General features: G+C 39.2%; 3 protein-coding genes and 2 long non-coding RNA genes across 6 annotated transcripts in view; 3 read left to right on the forward strand and 2 right to left on the reverse strand.

Annotated features, from left to right (window-relative positions):
- Window positions 1-968: 968 nt before the first annotated feature.
- The window catches only part of LOC309509719, a 358,786-nt gene continuing 338,618 nt past the window's right edge, over window positions 969-21,136 (forward strand). The window contains exon 1 of the long non-coding RNA XR_014210022.1: window positions 969-1,516. This is a non-coding gene — a long non-coding RNA (uncharacterized lncRNA). The remainder of the gene's footprint in view (window positions 1,517-21,136) is intronic.
- LOC309477179 lies at window positions 2,294-2,969 on the reverse strand. The gene is made up of 2 exons (XR_014198561.1): window positions 2,467-2,969; window positions 2,294-2,432 (listed from the first exon to the last, which is right to left on the reverse strand). It is a non-coding gene; the product is annotated as an uncharacterized lncRNA (long non-coding RNA).
- On the reverse strand, window positions 5,015-11,393 carry LOC309497464 (uncharacterized protein). Of its 2 annotated transcripts, none has more exons than XM_082167766.1 (6): window positions 11,127-11,393; window positions 10,794-11,008; window positions 9,421-9,527; window positions 6,462-9,296; window positions 6,106-6,326; window positions 5,015-5,415 (listed from the first exon to the last, which is right to left on the reverse strand). In XM_082167766.1, the coding sequence occupies exons 2-6, from the start codon at window positions 10,975-10,977 to the stop codon at window positions 5,310-5,312; spliced, it is 3,453 nt and encodes a 1,150-aa protein (XP_082023892.1). In that variant the 5' UTR covers window positions 10,978-11,008; window positions 11,127-11,393; the 3' UTR covers window positions 5,015-5,309. The 2 variants fall into 2 exon arrangements, with proteins under 2 accessions (XP_082023892.1, XP_082023891.1); XM_082167765.1 differs by having other exon boundaries at window positions 11,092-11,392.
- Window positions 11,720-15,939, forward strand: asb16 (ankyrin repeat and SOCS box containing 16). Its single transcript, XM_082167767.1, has 7 exons — window positions 11,720-12,157; window positions 12,395-12,774; window positions 12,851-13,118; window positions 14,378-14,786; window positions 14,891-14,974; window positions 15,074-15,187; window positions 15,584-15,939. Exons 2-7 carry the CDS (start codon window positions 12,438-12,440, stop codon window positions 15,767-15,769), a joined length of 1,398 nt encoding a protein of 465 aa, XP_082023893.1. The 5' UTR covers window positions 11,720-12,157; window positions 12,395-12,437; the 3' UTR covers window positions 15,770-15,939.
- Window positions 16,331-20,654, forward strand: tmub2 (transmembrane and ubiquitin-like domain containing 2). Its single transcript, XM_082137691.1, has 3 exons — window positions 16,331-16,461; window positions 17,329-17,847; window positions 19,199-20,654. Exons 2-3 carry the CDS (start codon window positions 17,345-17,347, stop codon window positions 19,584-19,586), a joined length of 891 nt encoding a protein of 296 aa, XP_081993817.1. The 5' UTR covers window positions 16,331-16,461; window positions 17,329-17,344; the 3' UTR covers window positions 19,587-20,654.

Genomic DNA, 21,136 nt, shown 5'->3' on the forward strand with positions numbered 1-21,136 from the left:
TTCTGTCCTTCCATTGACAGCTACGCAACTATCACCTTTAAGCCCCAGAAAGGTAGCAAAGGCATCCCATTTAATCCCACCGGTCACAATAGTGACCGTAAAAATTTTTTTTTTCATTTCTTAGGCTATAAAAATGTTACTGAATGATCTATCAATGCATTTCCAGCAGATATTGAAATAATAAAGGGTCTCAATGAAATATGTGCAGTGTCGCATGTTTACTGTAAATTGTCACATGACCAGAGCTGTTTACTTCCTGTTTGCGCCAAGAGAAGAGGATGGCACCAAGAAAGCTCCCAAATAATATGTTAGTAAAGTATGTTAACATAAAGATAGGACATAGATTTTTGGTACACATCATGTTTAAGGTGTCTAGTATTGATATATGCATTTGCAATTACTCAACTTTTTTTAATGTGGTCATAGAACTCACAAACATGTCAATGGCAACAATAGTGACCGGTGGGATAACCCATTGTATCTACATGCTAATACACATAGGCTAACTGTTCTACCTTACTTTCTGCTGCTACCTAACTTTCTACCTAATTTTACACACACACACACACACACACACACACACACACACACACACACACACACACACACACACACACACACACACACACACACACACACACACACACACACACACACACACACACACACACACACACACACACACACACACACACACACACACACTGCACAGGTCAGACCTATATTCAGTCTGTCCAATGGTTGATACAACACAGTATCCCACCGGTCACAATTGTGACCGATCATAAAACACACTTTTTTCACACACTTTTCCATGAAAAATTCTAAAAATTATGATTGATTGTTTCAAAGGGATACTAATGACACATGATTTGGATATTTTTGTGTCTGGGAAAAAATTGGGATTAAATGGGTTAAGGTAATACATGTTACAAGTAGTTCAACCTCAATTTTATGAAGCGACATGAGTATATTCTATCCCTTAACCATAATTTATCACTTTATTTACAAATGATTAAACCCAAACGCATGTTCACAAGAGCACCTCGACGCATGCGTGTTGTTAAAGAGAGCAGACGACAAGAGCGTGAACGCAACAATTGTGTTTTTTTGCACAAAGCACTCGCGTCGGTTCATAAAATTGAGGTTAAACCACTGGAGTCACATGGATTACTTTAAAGGGATACTCCACTTTAAAATGAAAATTCTGTCATCATATACTCACCCTCATGTTGTTTCAAACCTGTACGAATTTCTTTCTTCTGCTGAACAGAAAGGAAGATATTTAGAAGAATATCAGTAACCAGGCAGTTTCTGGTCTCATTGACTTCCATAGTAGGAAAAAAATATACTATGGAAGTCAATGAGACCAGAAACTGTCTGGTTACTGATATTCTTCTAAATATCTTCCTTTCTGTTCAGCAGAAGAAAGAAATTCGTACAGGTTTGAAACAACATGAGGGTGAGTATATGATGACAGAATTTTCATTTTAAAGTGGAGTATCCCTTTAATGATGTATTTACTACCTTTCTGGGGCTTGAAAGTGTCAGTTGCGTAGCTGTCATTGGAGGGACAGCAAGCTCTCAGATTTCAACTAAAAGATCTTCTTTTGTGTTCCGAAGATGAGCGAAAATCTTACAGGTTTTGAATGACATGAGGCTGAGTAATCATGACACAATTTTCTTTTTTTGGATGAACAATCCCATTAACAAGCGGAATCATTGAAGAAAAGAAGAATGGGATGAACATGAGCCACAGAGCAGTGAAATTTATCTGTTGCTTTTATGTTGGACACATCATTTTTCCATTTGTGATGTATGGTGATGATGGCAGGATGTCAGAAAGGGTTTTAAAGGCCATTTCTCCATGATCATCTTTGAAAGACAAGTTAAAAAAAACAAAAGAAAAACAGTTTTCATCTATACCACAAGTGTGTGAACACAGCCAAAACAATTTTTTCCAAAATAAGACACCCCTTCCCTATAGAGGGTATGAATTGACGTCACTTTCCCGCCGAAGAGCGGCTGCGTGACTGGATTTAATTGGGGAAACTGCAAAAACGCGAGTAAAACAAACGATTATCAGTTTAAACTAAAGGTTTAAAATTCTATTTTAATATATTTTTAACTGTATTTTATTCCTGTGACCAAAGCTGAATTTTCAGCATCATTACTCCAGTCTTCAGTGTCACATGATCCTTCAGAAATCATTCTAATATGCTGATTTGATGCTCAAGAAACATTCATTATTATTATCAATATTGAAAACAGTCGTGTACAATTTTTTTTCAAAATTCTTTGATGAATAGAAAGTTCAAAAGAACAGCATTTATTTAAAATAGAATATTTTCTAACATTATAAATGTCTTTACTGTAACTTTTGATCAGTTTAACTCATCCTTGATGAATAAAAGTATTGATTTATTTTATTTCTTTCCCCCCCCAAAAAATAAAATAAATTCTTACTGACCCCAAACTTTTGAACGGTAGTGTTTAATGTTACAAAAGCTTTAGATTTCAGATAAATGCTGCTCTTTTGAACTTTCTGTTCATCATAGCATCATGAAATAAAAATGTAAATAACTTTTCAGCATTGATAATAATCATAAATGTTTCTTGAGCATCAAATCATCATGTTAGAATGATTTCTGAAGGATCATGTGACACTGAAGACTGGAGAAATGATGCAGAAAATTCAGCTTTGATCTCAGGAATAAATTACACTTTACTGTATATTCACATAGAAAACAGCTGTTTTAAATTGGAATAATATTTCACAATATTACTGTTTTTGTTTGTATTTTTAATCAAATAAATGCAGCCTTGGTGAGCAGAAGATACTTCTTTTAAAAACAAAAAAAATCTTACTGACCCCAAACTTTTGAACGGTAGTGTATATATATATATATAGTCTAATAACAACACACAGTTACGTAAAACCAGTTAGGAAAATAACCCAACATACTGATCCAATATGTGTAACCCAACGGTTGGGATAAACAAATAACCCAATGTTTTTTTACTGTGTGATTCCAAACTTTTGAACACTAGTGCATATTGAGTTTTGTGTACAAAATGTTGCTTTTTATGTAGTGCATTAAAGATCCAAACTTGAGATCTGATCTCTTTCTTTGATCATTTAGAAATAAACTTGCTTAAAACTTATTTGTCATTTTTGAAAGGTTAGCTCAACAAACACCTCTTGGGTTACAAACAAAATTCGGTTTTTAACAACACTATAAAACTCAATAATTAGCTGAAAACAATCATGTTGTAGGCATATTTTCAATTACAATGTCCAAAGGCATTTTAAAAAATAACCTCCAGTTTCTCTATCCCTCTACATTAACTATGCAACTACGGGCCTTGGAGAAAGTTTCTTGCTTTGTAATCCCAGCAGCTGCTGATGCAGTCCATGCAGAAACTCAGTCCGCAGGGAATCGGTGCAGGACCGCTGAGTTGCTCTTGGAGCAGCAGATCTCTGTGCTCAGCCATTTTAAGGAAGACAATGCAGTGGAAAGACTAAGAATATACTGCCAAAGGCAGGTTTCCTGCTCTGAAAGCAGAGGACTTTGGGTGTCTGTACAGATGCAGGGAAAATAACATCCCAGAGGGCACAAACTGATAACGTTCAATATGTTGTGACTCGATATTGACGGTAAATATTAAACAAATGGTGTATAGAATGTATTTGGAAAGTTACTAACGTGATTCAATTAAAAGATATAACATGAAATCACATTCTGATTCGTTCTCCTAAAACATCCTGTTTTTAACATGCTCGTCAAATTTAGAAAACCGGTTAAATCAAGTCTGTATTAAATTATGAATGTTTAATTCTCCGTGGGATGCTCATCTCCTGGTAAAATTGCCTCTTCCACCATTTCACATATGGAAGCTCAATTTGAGCTAGAAAAAGGTCATTTTGACTTTTTGGTTTGTCTGTAAATTTGACTTTATGTCTCATAACTGTTACTCCATATCCCATAGTTGAAGTTTGTTTCGTGTTTTTTTTTTTTTTCTAATTGCAACTTTATATTTCACAATTGTATCTCACAATTTTAATTTTACATTAGTGTCAGAAACAGACTTGCACACAAATATCTGCCCTATATGTGTGGAAAGGGTGATGTATGCAAGTAACAATTTCAGCCAAATTCCAGAAGTAATGATGAGAGCTCAACACTGGCTTCAAAATGCCCTGTGGGATTTAGTTCTATTGAAGATTCTACATTCAGCATAATAGTTGAGTGTGAAATTAGAAAGCTCTTTAAATGTCCTGGTCACTGTAGCAGTCAGTGTTTTGTTTGAGAACATGTCTCTCTATACCCTGTCGCTTCTGGTTGCAGCCTGTGTAACATCTGTGTTCATGCCAGAGAAGGTCCAGACGGTCTGCGGAGCTGAGCTTCTACTGAGTCAATCTCCAGCCTCTGTTATAACACTAAGGACAGATTCAAAGAAAAGGAGAGAGAAAGGGAATATGACCCTGTTGCTCAGATTCCTGAACGTGCAGGAATGTTGCAGTGTTTTTGTGCAGTGGAAAGAAGGAACAAGGGAAATATTGAGAAGATTTTATTCATATGTATGTACTTTTTAATGTACAGTAAAAATTCATGTTACTAGAAAAAAAAATATTCAGCCTACAGACATATGAGCCATATGTGCATTCAAAATACAATATTATTGGCCAATATCAAAGGCCATATAACCACATAGTAATTATTCAGAACACCCTATAACCTAATCATCCTAAAATCAAGGGAATGCCTTAGCATTACCCATAATGCCGTAGCATTGTGGCAGCAAAAAAAAATCTAGTTAGCCTACAGCTTACTCAAAATCAATTACACATTATTATGCACCTTCCTTATGGTTCTACAACAAAATCATACACAGATTCAACATAGCAGAGATTTAGCATTAATACCAGAGATAAAAACCCAAGTAAATGAGACAATTTGAGGAAACGGATGAGAGATTAACTAGGAGGATGAAGGATGAGTTACAATGAATCTCTAAAACAAGATCATAGTTTTATTAAAAAGCATGCTCAACAGATTCAGAATATACAGAGCATTATATTGAGCATTACTGATAAGGTACAATGATTATAACATGACAATGACACTAAAATTATTACAAAAAGTACAAAAACACAAATTATTGTTAGCAGAAATACTTAAGCAATAATTAAGCAGTCTTTCACGATCACATTTTTTAAATGTACATTTCTATGAAAGAACTAAATGAAATAAGTAATACACAATTAGTAAGTATTTGTGGTCTTCTGATTTGTGTTATTGTCAAGGTCAGGATTTGGCTTGATCTTGACTGATTGCAGCTGCTCCTTCAATCCCATGAGCCACCAGTGCCTCAGACAAGAGAGTAAGGAATGTAGAGTCTGGATATCCATTTCTGCACACAAACAAACAAAAGTTGAAATTGGAATTTGGGAAAGTGGACATTTTTCAATCTATTACATGAATAGTGATAAATATATAAACTAGATGTCTAGTTACACTTCACGCCATAAAGGCTTTTTAAACACTTTTCAAAACTTTCCTAAAGGCTTTGAAATTCCAAAATGTCATCCAACTTAGATGAATCTAATTAGAATTCTGATTCCTTTTTGCTACCTTGATTTAAATTCAGGAATTTAACTGGATTTGAAAAAGCATTCTACATTCAATTCTGAATGATGCACAACCCTTACTGACCCGGATCAACTCAACTGGCAATGTCTGAGTATTAGCACATGTTTTAACCATGCCACCATGGATATCCTGTCACAGCCATGTACTTAATTTGTGTTCATTCCTAACAGATTATTATTAATTAATCAAAAATAGCTGCTCTCTACTACAAAGGAGATGCTAGTTTGTTTGCACTGAGAGGCCTATAGTAGTTGGAAAAACATGCATGTGCCAAAGATGACTATTAGCACTAACACATTCTTGCTAAAATGGTATTAGAAAAACAGAAGTAATTAGAGAATAAGTGCTCTCTAAAATCACAGAAATCACACATTAACATGTCCATGTCACCAGCCATGGCATGATTATACTTACAAGCTTAGCGTTTGTTTAGCTTAGCATCTGGACTCACCTACTCTTCCCTCCCTCCATCCTGGTCTTGTGGGGGATCTTGCCCCAGTTCACTTTTGCATCTCCACCACAGGCCTTCTTGCTTGAACTAATAGTAAAAGTAAGCCCTTGATGAAATGCCTTTTTCAGGTAGGGTAATAAACTCTGTCCCTTTGGGTCGAGTGGCAGATAAGCCTCAAATTTACCACCTTTGAATGGTGACCCAGGATAGGGATCCTTATCCTAGAAGAGATGTGTAAAACATGGAAATTACAAGGTGATATATTTTATTATATTTAAAAAATATTTTGCATTTTTCACAATTGTAAGCTATATTTCTACGATGCTTTACTAAATAAAATGTATATAAGCTAATACCCCTTGTATGCCATCAGGTATGCAGTACGTGATCTTGGCCGTTGTGTATTTTGTATAGCCTGGAAGGCTCAAATTCATCTCTGCACATGTCATAGTTCCTTGGATGCCCTTTTGATCTTTGATGTCCTCGGGTTCTGAATGTTGCTCTTGAGCCTGATATTCCTGCCGTATATCCTTTGAGCCATAACTTTGCACTGGTTCCCCCAGCACCTTCTTCTGAGAGTACATTCCCTCTTTTCCACACACTCGGCAGTATGAATGAAGTAGTAGGCAGTCACAGCAAAGGATGACACCACAGGTGGTCCTTATCACATTTGTACCGGTCGCTCCGCACACGCATTTCTCTGAAGGGGTATGGGACAGCAGGTTGGTCTGTTTCAAAGTCATTGCGGTATCTTGTTTTTTGTGTGCTTCAAGTGGTAAAGAAGTTGGCCCATCAATTTTTGGTTCTGTTGTGTATTCTCTGGCATTAGCTAATTGGCTAAGGGAGTTTATCTTGCTTACTTCATCCATCATAGAACTAGGGTTCTCTAACCTTTCCAACGTAGCCGATTTCTGTTTGGTTGATTTAACTCTACTCTTGCTACTGCTGTTAGACTGAACCGCTTGACTTGTATCCTGTAAAGAACACAGCTTTACACTTTGATCAGATTTAAAGTGATCAGCTTTTGTTGATTGTATGCTCAAAGACGCCTTGGTTGCTCCTTGATCTACATCCTCCTGGAAGGTCTTCATCTGTAATAAGGAATGAGACTTTTGCCCAGAAAATACAACCTTAAATATATCACTGGCTTGAGAGCAAAGCAATTTTGGGCCAAGAAAGAAAATGCTGCTCTTTGTGGTATGCAAGGTGACCTTGCGAAAACGTGACTGTACATTCAAGCAGCAGGTTTCAAACAGTTTATCTTTTTCAACCACACCAAGCTCTGCCAAACGTACCTCCTGAAAGCTAAAGTCACTGGCCACCATAGCCACTAGATTCTGAAGCTGCCGATGACTTTCTCCGACCTTTGATGAATCTGTGCCCTCCAGTGTCACGCTCATCTCACTTTTGCCTGCTTGTTTCTCTGACATTTGCAAGTCAGATTTCATGCTGTCCAGTTGGTTGCAATAGACCTCCTTTATATAGATCCACATTAGAGAAGACACAGTAAGTTCTGCTGCCACTGTAGTAATCGGACAATCTTCACTAGGTCTTCCGCTACTGATGCTATTGGATCTTGCTCTTTGATGAGCATGTGCGTTAATCATTGGCTCAACTGTAATCTGGTTATTTTGCACTTGCTCTCTTAGGTACGGCCGACCAGAGAAACTATTGGCCCTCCTTAAAGAGGATTTGGAAGTGGGCACTGATGTAGAGGAGGGAGCAGCTGTCTTCACTGCGGTATTTCTGGCTGATAGGGCATTCACACTTGAAGCTTTGACTCCTGTGGTAAATGTTGAAGTGAGTCCAGCAGGAGTAGTTGGTTTGGCCTTGTATGTGCTGAAGGTGGTTCCACCAAATGTATTCGCAGATAGCGGGTCTTGGTTTTTAAACAGGACATCCTCTCCTGTAGAGTTTGGGCTTGTCATCCTGAATGTTTCAGTTCCTTCCCCTGTCAGTTCATTACCAAGTAAGCCTGCGGTGCCAAGTGAAGACTTAGTGGGTGGTGCTGATTTAGAGTTTGGGTCTAACATTTGCATGTCCAATTTAGCAGTAAGACTCCTTATGTCTCCACCCATCTCCTCTCTACCAAGTAGCCCAGAGCTCTTAAACCGAGCCGCCAGTTTGTATTCTTTTGTATTCCCAACATCCCCTTTTCGTTCATTGCTAGAGCCAATCAGTTTAGGGGGCACTGGAGTATGTACTTCACTTTTTCTCTTAACCTGTTGCTCTCTCTCTAAGGATTCAGGGGATGCTGAAGCAGAACTGGAAGAGGATGGTGGCATTTCTGTCAAGCTCCCCATCACGCTTTTCTCCACTCCAAGCAGTAGCATTTGTTTGGCCTGAGATACCTCACTTTTTTCTCCAACTATATAAATGGTGTCCTGGTCATAGCTAAACAGAACATTAGGCAGTACTAACTGCACATTTTTTAATGCTATGGTTAGTCCGTCTGGCATGTAAAGGGCACTCTTTTTAACCTGGTCTTTCCGCAAACAACCCTCTTGCTGTAGATAAAGCTGCCTCAGCTCCTTATGGGCTTGCAGCATGTTTTGTTTAACATCTGATCCGGTTGGGACCTCTGATTGCAGGTACAGGGTGGTGATTCCCTCGGATGTAACGTGGACCACTTGCACTCCATGATGACGCAGTATATACTTGTACTCTTTAATGCTCTGCAGGTATGCAAACACATCAGCTTCCATGATAATCGAAAAATCTTCCAAATCAGCTTCATCTATCCTGCACTCTGCTTTCTCCTCCATTTTGCTTTTCTTAGTCTGAGTACTCCGTTCAGTGAGAGCTTCATTGCTATCTTGCAGTCCGTAGTGCTCTTGTCCGAAACCCACCCTGGATATGGAGCTGAGGCCTCCTGCATGAAGGCCTGGTGACTGAGATGCAAAGCTGGCCCATTTCTTCACACTTGCAAGGTCTTCCCTGGTCTCTGGACCTTGACCGCTGTCTCCACTAAAATTAGGATATTTGGCTCTTGAAAGGTGATGATAAAATAGCATCTGCATATGAGGAAAAGCGCCTTGAAAATCTGAATATTTGCCTTGCAAGGTGCACGTATGCTGTAATAAGCCACGTTGCATACGTAGACCTGGAAACTCACTACGCAGTACATTCAGAGTGTCTGCACCCTGAGGAAGCTGACTGCAATCTATAGTCACAGTCATATCAAGGATCACCTAAAGGAGTATAAGAACATCAGTGTCAAAACAAAATGAATACTTGCTTACATTAGTTTGGGAAATGGAACTTTTAAAAAAAAAATTTAAGCACTGTCTAATCTTGCTTATTCTGTCAGCAAACCTTATTCAGACTCAGGGGCTCTTGGCATGGGAGACCCAGGGAGAGTTCATATTTTATGCCGTCCAGCTCTAAAATGTGAGGATGATGACGAAGTACACTCTGGATCACTAAATTAAACCAGAAAGAAAGGATCAATCTCATTTGACAGGTAAAAACTGGCTCAGCAGTTTACACACAAAATGAGATGTTTGCACACACAGATGGAAGTTCATTTTTCATAATGTTGGATTTATAAAAGCATCAATTCTCATTTTCTCACCAAAGAGACTGATACTCACTAATCAGACTCTGCTGCAAGACGAACACACAAGCACATTGAAAACTCACTGCCTTTAATCAGGCTTGACAGTACATAAAGTATACCCCCTCACAACTTGCTCACCCCCCACACATACACTTTATTAGCAAACTGACTACACAACTAAAATGTTGCCTTGGCAGACCAATCAGCTAGCAAGAGCCAGAGACTTCATTAGGAATATGCCAGTCGTCTGGCTGCCAATCAGTGCACTTTGGATTTTTTCCATGATCAGCTACTCTGGAAATAACATTTGAATGCACTGAAATTCAATGTATGTACCAGAAATATAAAGAGTGGGGTAAGATGTGTCAGAATTTTATGCTAAAAACTAAATACATTTTTTTAATTTTTTTTTTTTTTTTTTTACTTGGCAGGTAAAATAAGTAGCATATCAACGCAAACATATCCAGACAGCATGTAAATCACACAATGCTGTAAATTCCCAGAATGTATATAAAAACATGTAAATTATTTTGCTTAAGAATAGCCATAACTTAGGCATTTTTCCCAAATGGTAGTTGTGGGGTAAATTGGGCCATACAACCCTTAATGTTTTTATTATGTAGTAACCCTGCATGTTTAGGATTATACTCACATATTGCTTAAATAAATCAATTGTTTTTGTCCAATAATTCAAGGATTTTTTGGGGGGGTACAATTTCAAGCAAAATTCCCAGTGTTAAATTAACACTGCCAGTGTTTATGTAATCTGCATGGATTATATAAACACTGGCAATGTTAATTTAACACTGGGTGTTTTACAGTAAAAATAGAAAAATAGAAAAAAAAGTATAAAAATAAATAGTTTTACTACATTTAAATATTCTGAATATTGAACTTTTAAGACTTTTGACATAAATAGTACAAAAATGTAAAAGTGGAAATGATGAGATACTTCTTTCATATTTCTATGGACATGGTACAAATGCTTTCCCCCCACCTGAAGCATAATTAGTCTTTTATCTAAAGTGGCACCCCACTCTTCCCTAGCTATTTTTTCATTCATCTATTTACACAATGTACAGTGATGTTTAACAGCAGTCCTAATAACCATGTAAACAATTTCTCTGACCTCTACTCTGCTCAAATGTGACAAGGGCGCGCAGAGGTATCCGACCGATGATAGTGACTGACGTGACCTCTCCTCCTCCGTTCCTCTCGCGTAGAAAGTGAATCAGTAGTTTGTCCCGTAGACGTTCATGATCCACGTTTGTTGGCAAACCGTAAACGCACACCGCACGGTTTTCCTCTGCCATCCTTCAGGGTTGCCAGTGCCACCTATAAACACTGATTTTAAGTAAACAAAAGTGGTTAAGGGCGGTATGATTATTATGCGTCACCACACAAGCTATTTGAGAAGATAGCCCTACCGAAAAATATTTTCCAGCTAAGTCAGTCACTATACCTTCCTCATTATAATAAGCAAACGGGGGGAAAAGTCGTTGTCCAGTCCAGCGTTTTTGTACGTCGGAGCTCGAGCACACAGGAAGTGTAACTAACAACAGAGCTGGTGACAAATGTCGCGATTACACTGTCGTTTTTACAAATGAGTAAAGATAATGTTGCTTTATCACCTTTGTGTCTCAATATCAACATTTCGTCGCTTTATTCATCTTTTGCATGAAGGGTTTGCTCTTTTTCTATTTTCGTGCGAGGCGTCGTTTACATGAAAAATAAAAGTGAAAGTAAAAAGGCAGAAGACCAGGAATTGTATTTATGACTTGAGCCGCATGGAAACCGTGATGTCACGAGCAAAAGTTGTTTAGCCTACCTCATTTTATGTATTTGTTATTTATTATATATTGTTTGTAATTTATTTATTTAATATATTTGTTAAGTTGTCCCATGTATGTCTTATCCTGCTATTTAAAGCCTCAGAAAATCAACTTCAATTATTAAAAAAGGTTTAGCTATGGGTAGATAAAAATTGAAAGGCTAGATAAAATGGGTATTCTTTTTTATATAATAATAAAATTAAATTAGGTTATTTTAAGAGCAATTACATTTTATACAGTTACATTAGTAGGGTATTATTATGATAAATGCATAACATATTTTGCAGTGATTAAGTATTGAATTTTCAAGAACCACAATTACACCTCAAATTGATCTGGCCCAGCAGGCTAAGTAAGTGTTTTACGTAGGACACCTGAAGTGATATCATTTGAAGCGCCACCTACAGGCGATACCGTGCTAGTGCAGGAACACATTTGCTCACATTCTAGTCTATTAATAGCTAGAGCTCCACCGTGTGTCAGGTCAACAATATCTTGTGACAGACAGCTTCGTTCTTGAAAGGACATGCGGTCGTTTCATTAAGAGAAATTGCAAATATTACAAGCATAGTCTATATTCCACATCAAACTGATGTTTTACGCAAGTTTATCATAGGTTATTGAAGTGCAGACTACAGGAGGAACTTGAAGTGCGTTCAAGGTAGGAAGACCTTACCGTTCACACTGTTCTCAGCCTGTTGTAGACTGTCTGAGCTAGTTATTAATTTAATATCTAAGTCTGTTCCATATATACATAAACAAAAGCACTTTTACAACTTACTGGGTAGGCTACTGAACTATTGATCCATGCTGCTTTATAAACACTCCTATGTGCAGTTACTAGGAGGCCTAAACACTAACAGCACAAGGCTACTGTGCCAATACTCTTTTGTTCCAGGTACTACTCTGGGACACTTCTAAGCACAAACACTCTTGTTGGGATGTCCCGGGACACCTTTCCCTTCAGTTCTGCTTCTCTGCGCTCCTTAAGGCTGGATCAGGAGCTTCAGGACTGGGAGGATGCCAGGCGGGCACTGGCACACAGGAGGGCAATGACAAGACGTCCTCTGCCTGCCGCCCCCAGACTCCGACATGGAAACGAGAGGATCCAGACGGTCCGTGCTCCACCACCCCAAATACAGTGCCGAGACCCAGCCATCCACAATACCTTCATGTGTGGAGATATGAAGGGAGTGTATGCCGTCCTCAAAGAGCCAGGCATGGTGAATGCACTGATGGAGACCGTACATGAGGAGATGGCGTGGGCCCCGGAGATGGGTAGGACCCTTTAACACACACAAGCACATACGTTCAGGGGTATTTGGGTAAATTCACTCGTCTCATTCTGTTGCAGGAATGTGGACTCTCATCTCAAAAATAAAGCAGACGTCTGCACTGCGTCTGGCTGCCAGCAGGGGCCACTCTGGCTGTGTCGAGGAGCTGCTGTTCAGGGGAGCAGAGGTGGATGCAGACCCTGGCGGTCGCACAGCTTTACATGATGCCTGTTCAGGGGGCCATCACATCTGTGTGCGCCTGCTCTTAGACCACGGGGCTGACCCTGACCTGCTCGCTGTCGACGGCAATGCCCCACTGCATCTCTGCAATGCAGCGGAAACATATCAGTGAGTAGGCCTGAATATGGTCAGATGAAGATATAACAAGATGTGAAAAGTAATCAATAAAAACATAAAAACAACATTTATTAATGAACATTATGGTGACACGATTTTGACTTTGCTTCTGAGACTTTATGAGGTACTCTACCATTTAAAGGTTTGGGGTAAGTAAAAAAAAAAATCAGCAAGGATGCATTAGATCGATAAAAACTTGAGTTTTGTAGCATTTATAATGTTACAAAAGACTTCTATTTCATACATCATGTATCTATTTCTATTGATAAAGGTTTCCACAAAACACACAACCGTTCAAAAGTTTGTTTTAAATATTTTTTTCACTAAGGATGCATTATTAAACTGATCAAAAAAGTGACAGTAAAGACAATTATAATGGAACAAAAGATGTTTATTAGTGCTGTCAAATCGTAGCCTGGAAATCCAGACCTAAATCTGAAAGATTAATGGTCTGGCGTCGACTAATGAAAATCGGCAAGCTCGAAGGGCGGCACCAAGCATGCATTTGAAAATCTCACTGCACGCAATTGGATAACACTACGACCAATCACAACAAGTTATCGCTTAGCTACCAGCGGAGCTAACTGGTAGATTAGACTCTTACCGTATCCGGTCGGCAAAACAGCAAAAACGCCCTTCTTGCAAAGGAACGATTCGAGCGCAGTCTTCTGTTCCTGTTTTAGAGAAAAAGTCTAAATCTTTCATTGTAGCGGCCAAAGCCGTTTCAAACAAATGGTGTTCATCCATAGCCATCTTGCAATGTTTACTAATGACTTCGATGTCGCAGCGCTGTCGTCATCTCGCCTCTGGCCCGCCTATATCAGATAACCCGGTGCAGCTCAGATAGAGGGGCATATTTAATGAGCATCATTACTCAACACCAGAGTAACTCGCTGAGCAAATTATAATATATAATATATTTACAAATTTTATGTTAGATCCAATTAATTGTGATTAATCGTTTTGACAGCACTAATCTTTATCTTAAACAAATGTTGTTATTTTGAACTGTTTTTGTTTTTCATCAAAGAATCCTGAAAAACAAAATGTATCACGGTTTCCACCAAAAATATAATTAGCACCAGAACTGTTTTCAACATTGATAATAATAGGAAATGTTTCTTGAGCACCAAATCAGCATATCAGAATCATTTTGGAAAAACCGTCCTGGAATGAAATTGAAATTTTTCTTATTTCACCTTTTGCGCACAGTAATAAAGACATCAGTCACACTCTTATCTGCCCTGCAGGTGTGCTGAGCACTTGGTGTCCAGTGGTGCGTTGGTGAACGTGGCCCAGCGTGACTCATGTCTCACCCCCCTTCACGTGGCCTGCAGGAGAGGTCTAGAGGACCACGTGGAGCTCTTCCTGTCCTATGGAGGGGACGTGACGGCTCAGACCCAAGAGGGTGAGACACCCTTGAATGCAGCCTGTGCTGGGGCGGAGAGGCCCGCAGATGCAGGACGGTATCTGCGTATTGTCCAGAAGCTGCTAGCAGCCGGGGCCGACGCGCAGACTGCTGGGAGGAAAAAGCACACGGCCCTGCATAATGCCTGTGGAAACTGTTGTCCCCGCATTGTTAAACTGCTGCTGGAACATGGGGCTCGCGCGGACATAGCTAACTGTGCCGGATACACACCCATGGACTGCCTGCTGCAGGTGGGATGATGATGGGATAGAGATGTAAAGGAAGGGAAGGTCTGATCTGGAAGAATTAAGTGTGAATCTGACGGTTGATTTCTTCTCTCTCTCTGTTTTGCCAGGTTGTAGAGGATTACCCAGACCAGCAGCCAGAGGCTGTGGCCCAGTCTCTTCTTAACTATGGAGCGCAGCCGTGCTCCCCTAGAGTAAGTGCAGATTGTTGTGTGTCCTATACCTTTAACCTGCCCACTACCTACCCTTTGGTACGAATCCTTATTTGATTTATCTGCGTGTGTGAATCTCAGATGCTGAAACTCTGCCTCCTCTCTCCTGCCACTTTGGAGGTAATGCTGAATTGCTATGCGGTCGTCCCAGCATGTGAGGAGTGGTTAGAGGACACACCAGAGGAACGACTGAAGGTCTCTCTCAATACAGAGAAAATAAATCACATTCCGAAATCATTCTAATATGATGATTTAATCCTCAAAGATTTTTTTATATTATTGAACACTATTATGATTACTAATATGATTCTTTGATTAATAGAAAGTTCAAAAGAACAGCATTTGTTTTAATTAGGAAATGGTAAATGTCTTTTTTGGTCATTTTAATGTGTCCTTGTAGAATAAAAGTGTTAGTTTCTTTCTTTCTTTCTTTCTTTCTTTCTTTCTTTCTTTCTTTCTTTCTTTCTTTCTTTCTTAAATACTGATCCTAAACTTTTTAAGGTGTGTGTGTCTGTGAGTGAGAGAGAGAGAGAGAGAGACTGACATTCAGAAACTAATATCCTAATGAAACAACATGTATTGTACTGTCAGGAGCATCAGTCTTTCTTCGATGCGGTCAGACGGATGAGCGGTCAGCCTCGCTCTCTTCAGCACCTCTGCCGCTGTGCGCTGCGTCACCACCTGGGACCACTGTGTCACTTCGCAATAGTCCAGCTCGACATCCCCAGCACTTTAAAAGATTATCTACTGCTGCGTAATGATGGACAGCTCAGCTGAGCTCCACTCTTAGAGAAACAAAAAACAGGGAAACAGTGGGCTGAATGTTTCTTTCTTTCTTTTTTTTACAAACTATATTTGTCATCTGTAATAAATAAATACATTGTTATAAATTGATGTCTGTCTGATGGTTTCATATCCCTAGACACCTCTTGACAATAGAAGCTAATTCAAGGATGGATTATGGACCAGTGGAGTCTCTGGCTGTCAGAGCAGAGGCCTCAAGACCTGAAAGACAGAAATGAGGCAGTGGCAGTGCAAATGTAATATTGATAGTGATTAAAATAAAGTGATTATTTGATTGATCGATGGATAGTGCTTGAATATGTGCCAGATATATCTCTCCCAGAATTTGCATGCAACCCTGAAACCTTGTGATTTTCCCCATTACACAAGTGGGTTTGTACATTTTTCGTTTTGTTTTGTTTATTTATTTACTTATTTATTTAAGGTAGAAGTGAGATATTGAGCATTACGTTGTTTGCACCAAAGAGCAGACTTTGGTTTCACAAAATCACTGAATGTTTTGCCAACCACGTGACCTCCCTACTCTGACTGAGGCTGAGCGTCAGCTGTGCGCGTGCGCGTGAGATTGTACGTGTGTTTATGTATTTCTATGCGAAGTGTTGCGTCTTTCAACTGGCGTAGGGATTAAAACAGCGTCGATCCAGAATGATCTGAAGTAGGAGAAGGTAAATGTGCTGTAATATATGTTTAGAGGACAAGTGTTCTGTTAAAACTCGCGAATCAAGGTCGTCCTATATCACCGCTACATGATTAGCTGAAAACAAAGATCTTTTTTTTATTTATTAAATATATTTTCTGCTCGTTTTTCGTCTCATTTGTGTTTAATATAGACTGTAAGGCTGTTTTATTCCATGTGGGCGACATTAAATGTGTAACGTTAACAGTGAATGTTTGTTAAAGGTTCATGGCTTTAGCGAAACCGCTAGCGAACATCTAAACGAAGGTACAAACTGTCTGATAACAGTGTGTTTCAAACTAATGAGCTAATATATAACATAACATAAAAGAGGGAAATTATAGTTTTAATGCAGTACCACATTTGTGTTTACTTTCAAATAAAAGTATATGACACTCAGTACTTTGTGTCACCGGGCTTATTGTCTAATGCAGTTAAGAAGTGTGTCGCTTAATGTTAGGTAACGTAACAGAGTTAAGGATCTTTACGATCCACGCAACACACTAACGTTACTGTAGATGTTTCTATCAGATTCAAGTAGTTCACCAAGACTTAGAAGTCTTCTTTAAACTCAACATGACATTTTATTTGAGACTTTGCTTTCTTAATACACTTTCCTGGTATTATTGTAAAAGACTTTCAGAGAAAAAAAAAAAATGTTTGCCTCTGATAGGCTACATCCTTCCTGTTTGGATGACATCACTGAGCGCTGTTATCTGATTGGATAATGTATTGTAACAGTATTATGTATTGTTGAATATCCTATTTTACGTAGAAATATGTCACATTACAGAAGTAAAATGGCTTGTGAATGCGTTTTATATTGACTTGATCTTTCTCTTACCTTCGTGCTCAGGTAGAGAGGGGCTGGGATGGCGGTGTGTGCTCTAACTGTGCTTGACGGGCTTGGGGAGGAGGCTACGGCTTTGGGTGGTGTGGTCGTCCTGTTCCTGGCCGTGGTTCTTGCCTGGCTGTCTACCCACGTGGCTGACCGTGGAGATCACATTCTGGGGACCATTCTTACCGTTGGTGCCCACGCCTCCCTGATTGGCCTCGGGGGTCACGACAGTTATGCAAGCTCCCCTCCCAGCTCAGAGCCCAGCGAGCAGCCGGACGAGGAGCCCACAGAGGAGGAGAAACAAGAAGAGGGCGAGGGCCGGCCGGATGGGGGAGATGATGTGCCTGGAGAAGAGCTGCTGGATATTCAGGGTGGGAGGAAGAAAGTGAGCTATGTTCAAGGTGATGAAAATGAAGAGGGGATGGAAGAGGAGTCCGAGGCCGAGGCCACCAGCATCACGGTGAGACTGAAGTTTCTAAATGACACTGAGGAGCTGGCAGTGCTCAGACCGCAGGACACTGTTGGAGTGCTGAAGAGGTGAGTCAAACACACACAGGAAGTAGTGTGAAAATATCCTAGTTATGATCTTGCGTATGAATGGGAGAAATCGCTATGCTCAGTCTCTCAGCTGTAGGAAAGGAAGTCCCACGTTTTGGTACATCATCTGATCTTTATGTCAGCTGTACCAACATGAAACCTACTTTGTTTAAAGTCTGATTTGAACTTAAGGTTAATATTTGGTGAATTCCATTATAATGTAATAAAACTTAATGAGCTTAATGAAAAATAAGTACTCTGAAGGGTGTAGGTCAGTACTGTCTCTTATGCATGAAGCTTTGAGTCTTTGCAGAACTTGGACTGTGCAAAAAATATTAAAACCGTTTTTCATCCTTTTACGATATTCAATATATACCTTGATTTTTATGTATTTCCACTGAAATGAAAGAAAAGGGGTATTTTTAGAAGCCATCATTTCAACCAAACAGCCACGATCCATTTTAATGAATTTTTTTTTAAATGATGATGCAAATGAATAGCTGAAACAGAATTTGGAATTGATTAGTTGAATGGATTTTGGGGGAGAAATCAAGCTTACCAACTCAAGGCCATTTTTGGTGAAGGTTTTTCTTTAAATGTAAGTTGATTAATATCTACAAACCAACATTTGGTCCCAAACTATCTAGCTATTACTGAGTAATTACATTTTTTTAAATATATATATGTTTATTATCCACACCAAGGCTACATGTATTTGCCTAAAGATACAGTAAGAAAAGATAATATTGTAAAATATTATTAAAATGTAAATAAATAATGTCTGTGTAAATGTATTTCATTCCTGTGATGGCAAAGCTGAATTTTCAGCATCATTACTCCAGTCTTCAGTGTCACATGATCCTTCAGAAATCATTCTAATATGATGATTTGCTGCACAAGAAACATTTCCTCTTTAATATCAATGCTGAACTTTTTGTGGAAACCATGATGTATATATTTCAGAATTCTTTGATGAATAGAAAGGTCATGATTTTTTTGTAACATTATTAATGTCTTGATCTTACGGACTCAAAACTTTTGAACAGTAGTGTTATTTTAAATCTTTACATTTTGTTTGTTTAACATTTATTGTTATAAAAATTCTTTATGCATTGTTTCGCACAATGTTTTGCTGTCCACATGACCATCTTACTCAGCTGTATTAAAGTTTTTGCTAGTAAACTTTAAATCAGAAACACATCAAATTGTCTGTTTTAGTACTATTACACTTGCAAGTCACAAGACCGTATGAGATTGCAAACTTAATAAAATGTTGCTCAATTGCACAAACAAAGCATCTTGTTTCTCACTCAATGATTCTCAATGATTTCTCTCCCTCTCTTTTTCTCAGTAAGTATTTCTCTGGCCGTGAACATCAGATTAAGCTCATCTACCAGGGCCAGCTGTTGCAGGACCCCCAGCGCTCTCTCCTGTCCCTCAACATCACCCATAACAGCGTGCTGCACTGTCACATCTCTCAAGCCCAGGCGCTGCGTGAGGCGGCCGCAGAGGAGAACCCTCGAGCCGGGAGAGGCTCCATGCTCAGCGGAGGGCTGCGGTCGGCCGGCCTGGCTCTCAGCACAGGAAGCCTGGTGATCCCCGTGTTCGTGGTGCTGCTTGCCGTGGTCTGGTACTTCCGAATCAACTACCGCCAGCTGTTCACTGCCCCGGCCACCATCTCTTTGGTTGGGGTCACGGTCTTCTTTAGCTTCCTCATCTTCGGCATGCACAGTCGATGAGAGGACGAATTATGCCAATATTAGGAAAAGACGAAACGACAGGACGTGAAAATAAGCAGTCAGTGGTAGCCGAGAAAGTTCTCAGGGAGCCCTCGAGGGTTCTGGTGCCATTTAGACGACTGAAGTCGTGTGTGGGGTGAGAGTGTGTGCTTGTGCTTTCAGCTTTGTGAGCAGCAACACTGCTGTATAATTTAGCTTCTTGGAGAGAAAAAAAAATAGCTTTATAATTATTTAATCTCAGCCTAAAGTGTAGCTTCTCTGTGTAAAGAGAAGTTAGGGTCCCATGTCTGACCGGGCTTTTATTTTAGAGGAATTGCAGTCAGCTGATGGTTTTTATCACTTAACGTGTCTCATCTTCACCGGTATTAGCACCACTATCATCTGTTGTAGAAAAAAAAGTCATATGATCAGTCTTATTGCACAAATAACAACAGATGTGATGTATCAGTTAGCAGATGTTGTGAGACATTAATTTCCTTTTTGATTTACTCATCTGATTTTTGATGTTTGTGATTGAAGGATGTTTTTCTTTTCTTTTGCCAGGTATACTGAAATCTGTATTTATTTCAAACTTGTTTTTACATGACAGTCTGGTTCAGCATGTCTGCTGCTAGTTACAACTCATAGTAATCAATTAGGAGTTTCATACTTGAAGATTTTACATGCAAGCAACACAGAAGCATCTGGACCGTTTTAGTCTAAATAGTCTATAAAAAAACTCACTGCATTAATAGGCAATTCATATGTGACTGATAACAAAGCAAATAATTTCTTGTCCTGTGTGAACTCTGTATATAAGCAATGTATTTACTGTAGATAAATCACGAGAGTTATGGAGGAACCTTAAAACTCTCTGACAATATGATGGTTCTCGTATGAATGGGTCACACTTTTTCTCAGTATTGTCAGAAATTGGGGAAACCCCAAAATGGTTTAGGGGGAAAACTGGTCTATGTATTCTCACCCTTGCTTTAACAGACAACCAGCACCTCTTTAATTAAAATGCATTTTGTTTTTGCTTTGATGCAGTAATTCAGAATAAAATAGCTTATCTTTGAAAAAAAAAAATGTGTTGTGTTAAAGTTGTCTTATCCACACACACAATTAACACCATCCATAATTCCATGATGAGGCTTTAAGGGAAAAATCCCCATTTGTGTCCAAACCTGCTGTATGCAATGCTTTCTTCAGCAAAACACAGAACAATTTTCGAGCCCATTGATTTCCAGTCTATGGAAAAATAATACATTTCTCAAAATATCTATATAGAATATGTTCCATAGAATAATAATTGTTACATTGAAGCCAATATATATATATATATATATAGAGGTATGATTAGGAGGCCATGATGATAGACAGAGGCCAATGGGCAAATTTGGCCAAGATGCCAGGTATAAACCCCTACTCTTTTTAAGGACATGCTGGGATTTTTCATGACCAGAGTCAGGACCCTGGTTTAACATCTCATCTGAAGGACGGTGCTCGTTAAGAATATGGTGTCCCCGTCACTACACTGGGGCGTTAGGACACACACAGACCAGAGAATA

The sequence above is a fragment of the Leuciscus leuciscus genome (genome assembly GCF_965113295.1).
Source record: "Leuciscus leuciscus genome assembly, chromosome: 1".
Classification (NCBI taxonomy): domain Eukaryota; kingdom Metazoa; phylum Chordata; class Actinopteri; order Cypriniformes; family Leuciscidae; genus Leuciscus; species Leuciscus leuciscus.

What these genes read in the sequence shown, in the direction of transcription:
- LOC309497464 (XM_082167766.1), bottom strand. Translation starts at nt 10,977, where the DNA reads ATGGCAGAGGAAAACCGTGCGGTGTGCGTTTACGGTTTGCCAACAAAC. An exon ending in AGCCCCTGAGTCTGAATAAG is followed by an intron (nt 9,297 to 9,420) that starts GTTTGCTGACAG and finishes ATACTCCTTTAG; the next exon opens with GTGATCCTTGATATGACTGT. An exon ending in ATGGAGGGAGGGAAGAGTAG is followed by an intron (nt 5,416 to 6,105) that starts GTGAGTCCAGAT and finishes GTTTGTGTGCAG; the next exon opens with AAATGGATATCCAGACTCTA.
- asb16 (XM_082167767.1), top strand. Translation starts at nt 12,438, where the DNA reads ATGTCCCGGGACACCTTTCCCTTCAGTTCTGCTTCTCTGCGCTCCTTA. An exon ending in GGCGTGGGCCCCGGAGATGG is followed by an intron (nt 12,775 to 12,850) that starts GTAGGACCCTTT and finishes ATTCTGTTGCAG; the next exon opens with GAATGTGGACTCTCATCTCA. An exon ending in CGCAGCCGTGCTCCCCTAGA is followed by an intron (nt 14,975 to 15,073) that starts GTAAGTGCAGAT and finishes TGTGAATCTCAG; the next exon opens with ATGCTGAAACTCTGCCTCCT.
- tmub2 (XM_082137691.1), top strand. Translation starts at nt 17,345, where the DNA reads ATGGCGGTGTGTGCTCTAACTGTGCTTGACGGGCTTGGGGAGGAGGCT. An exon ending in ACTGTTGGAGTGCTGAAGAG is followed by an intron (nt 17,848 to 19,198) that starts GTGAGTCAAACA and finishes TCTTTTTCTCAG; the next exon opens with TAAGTATTTCTCTGGCCGTG.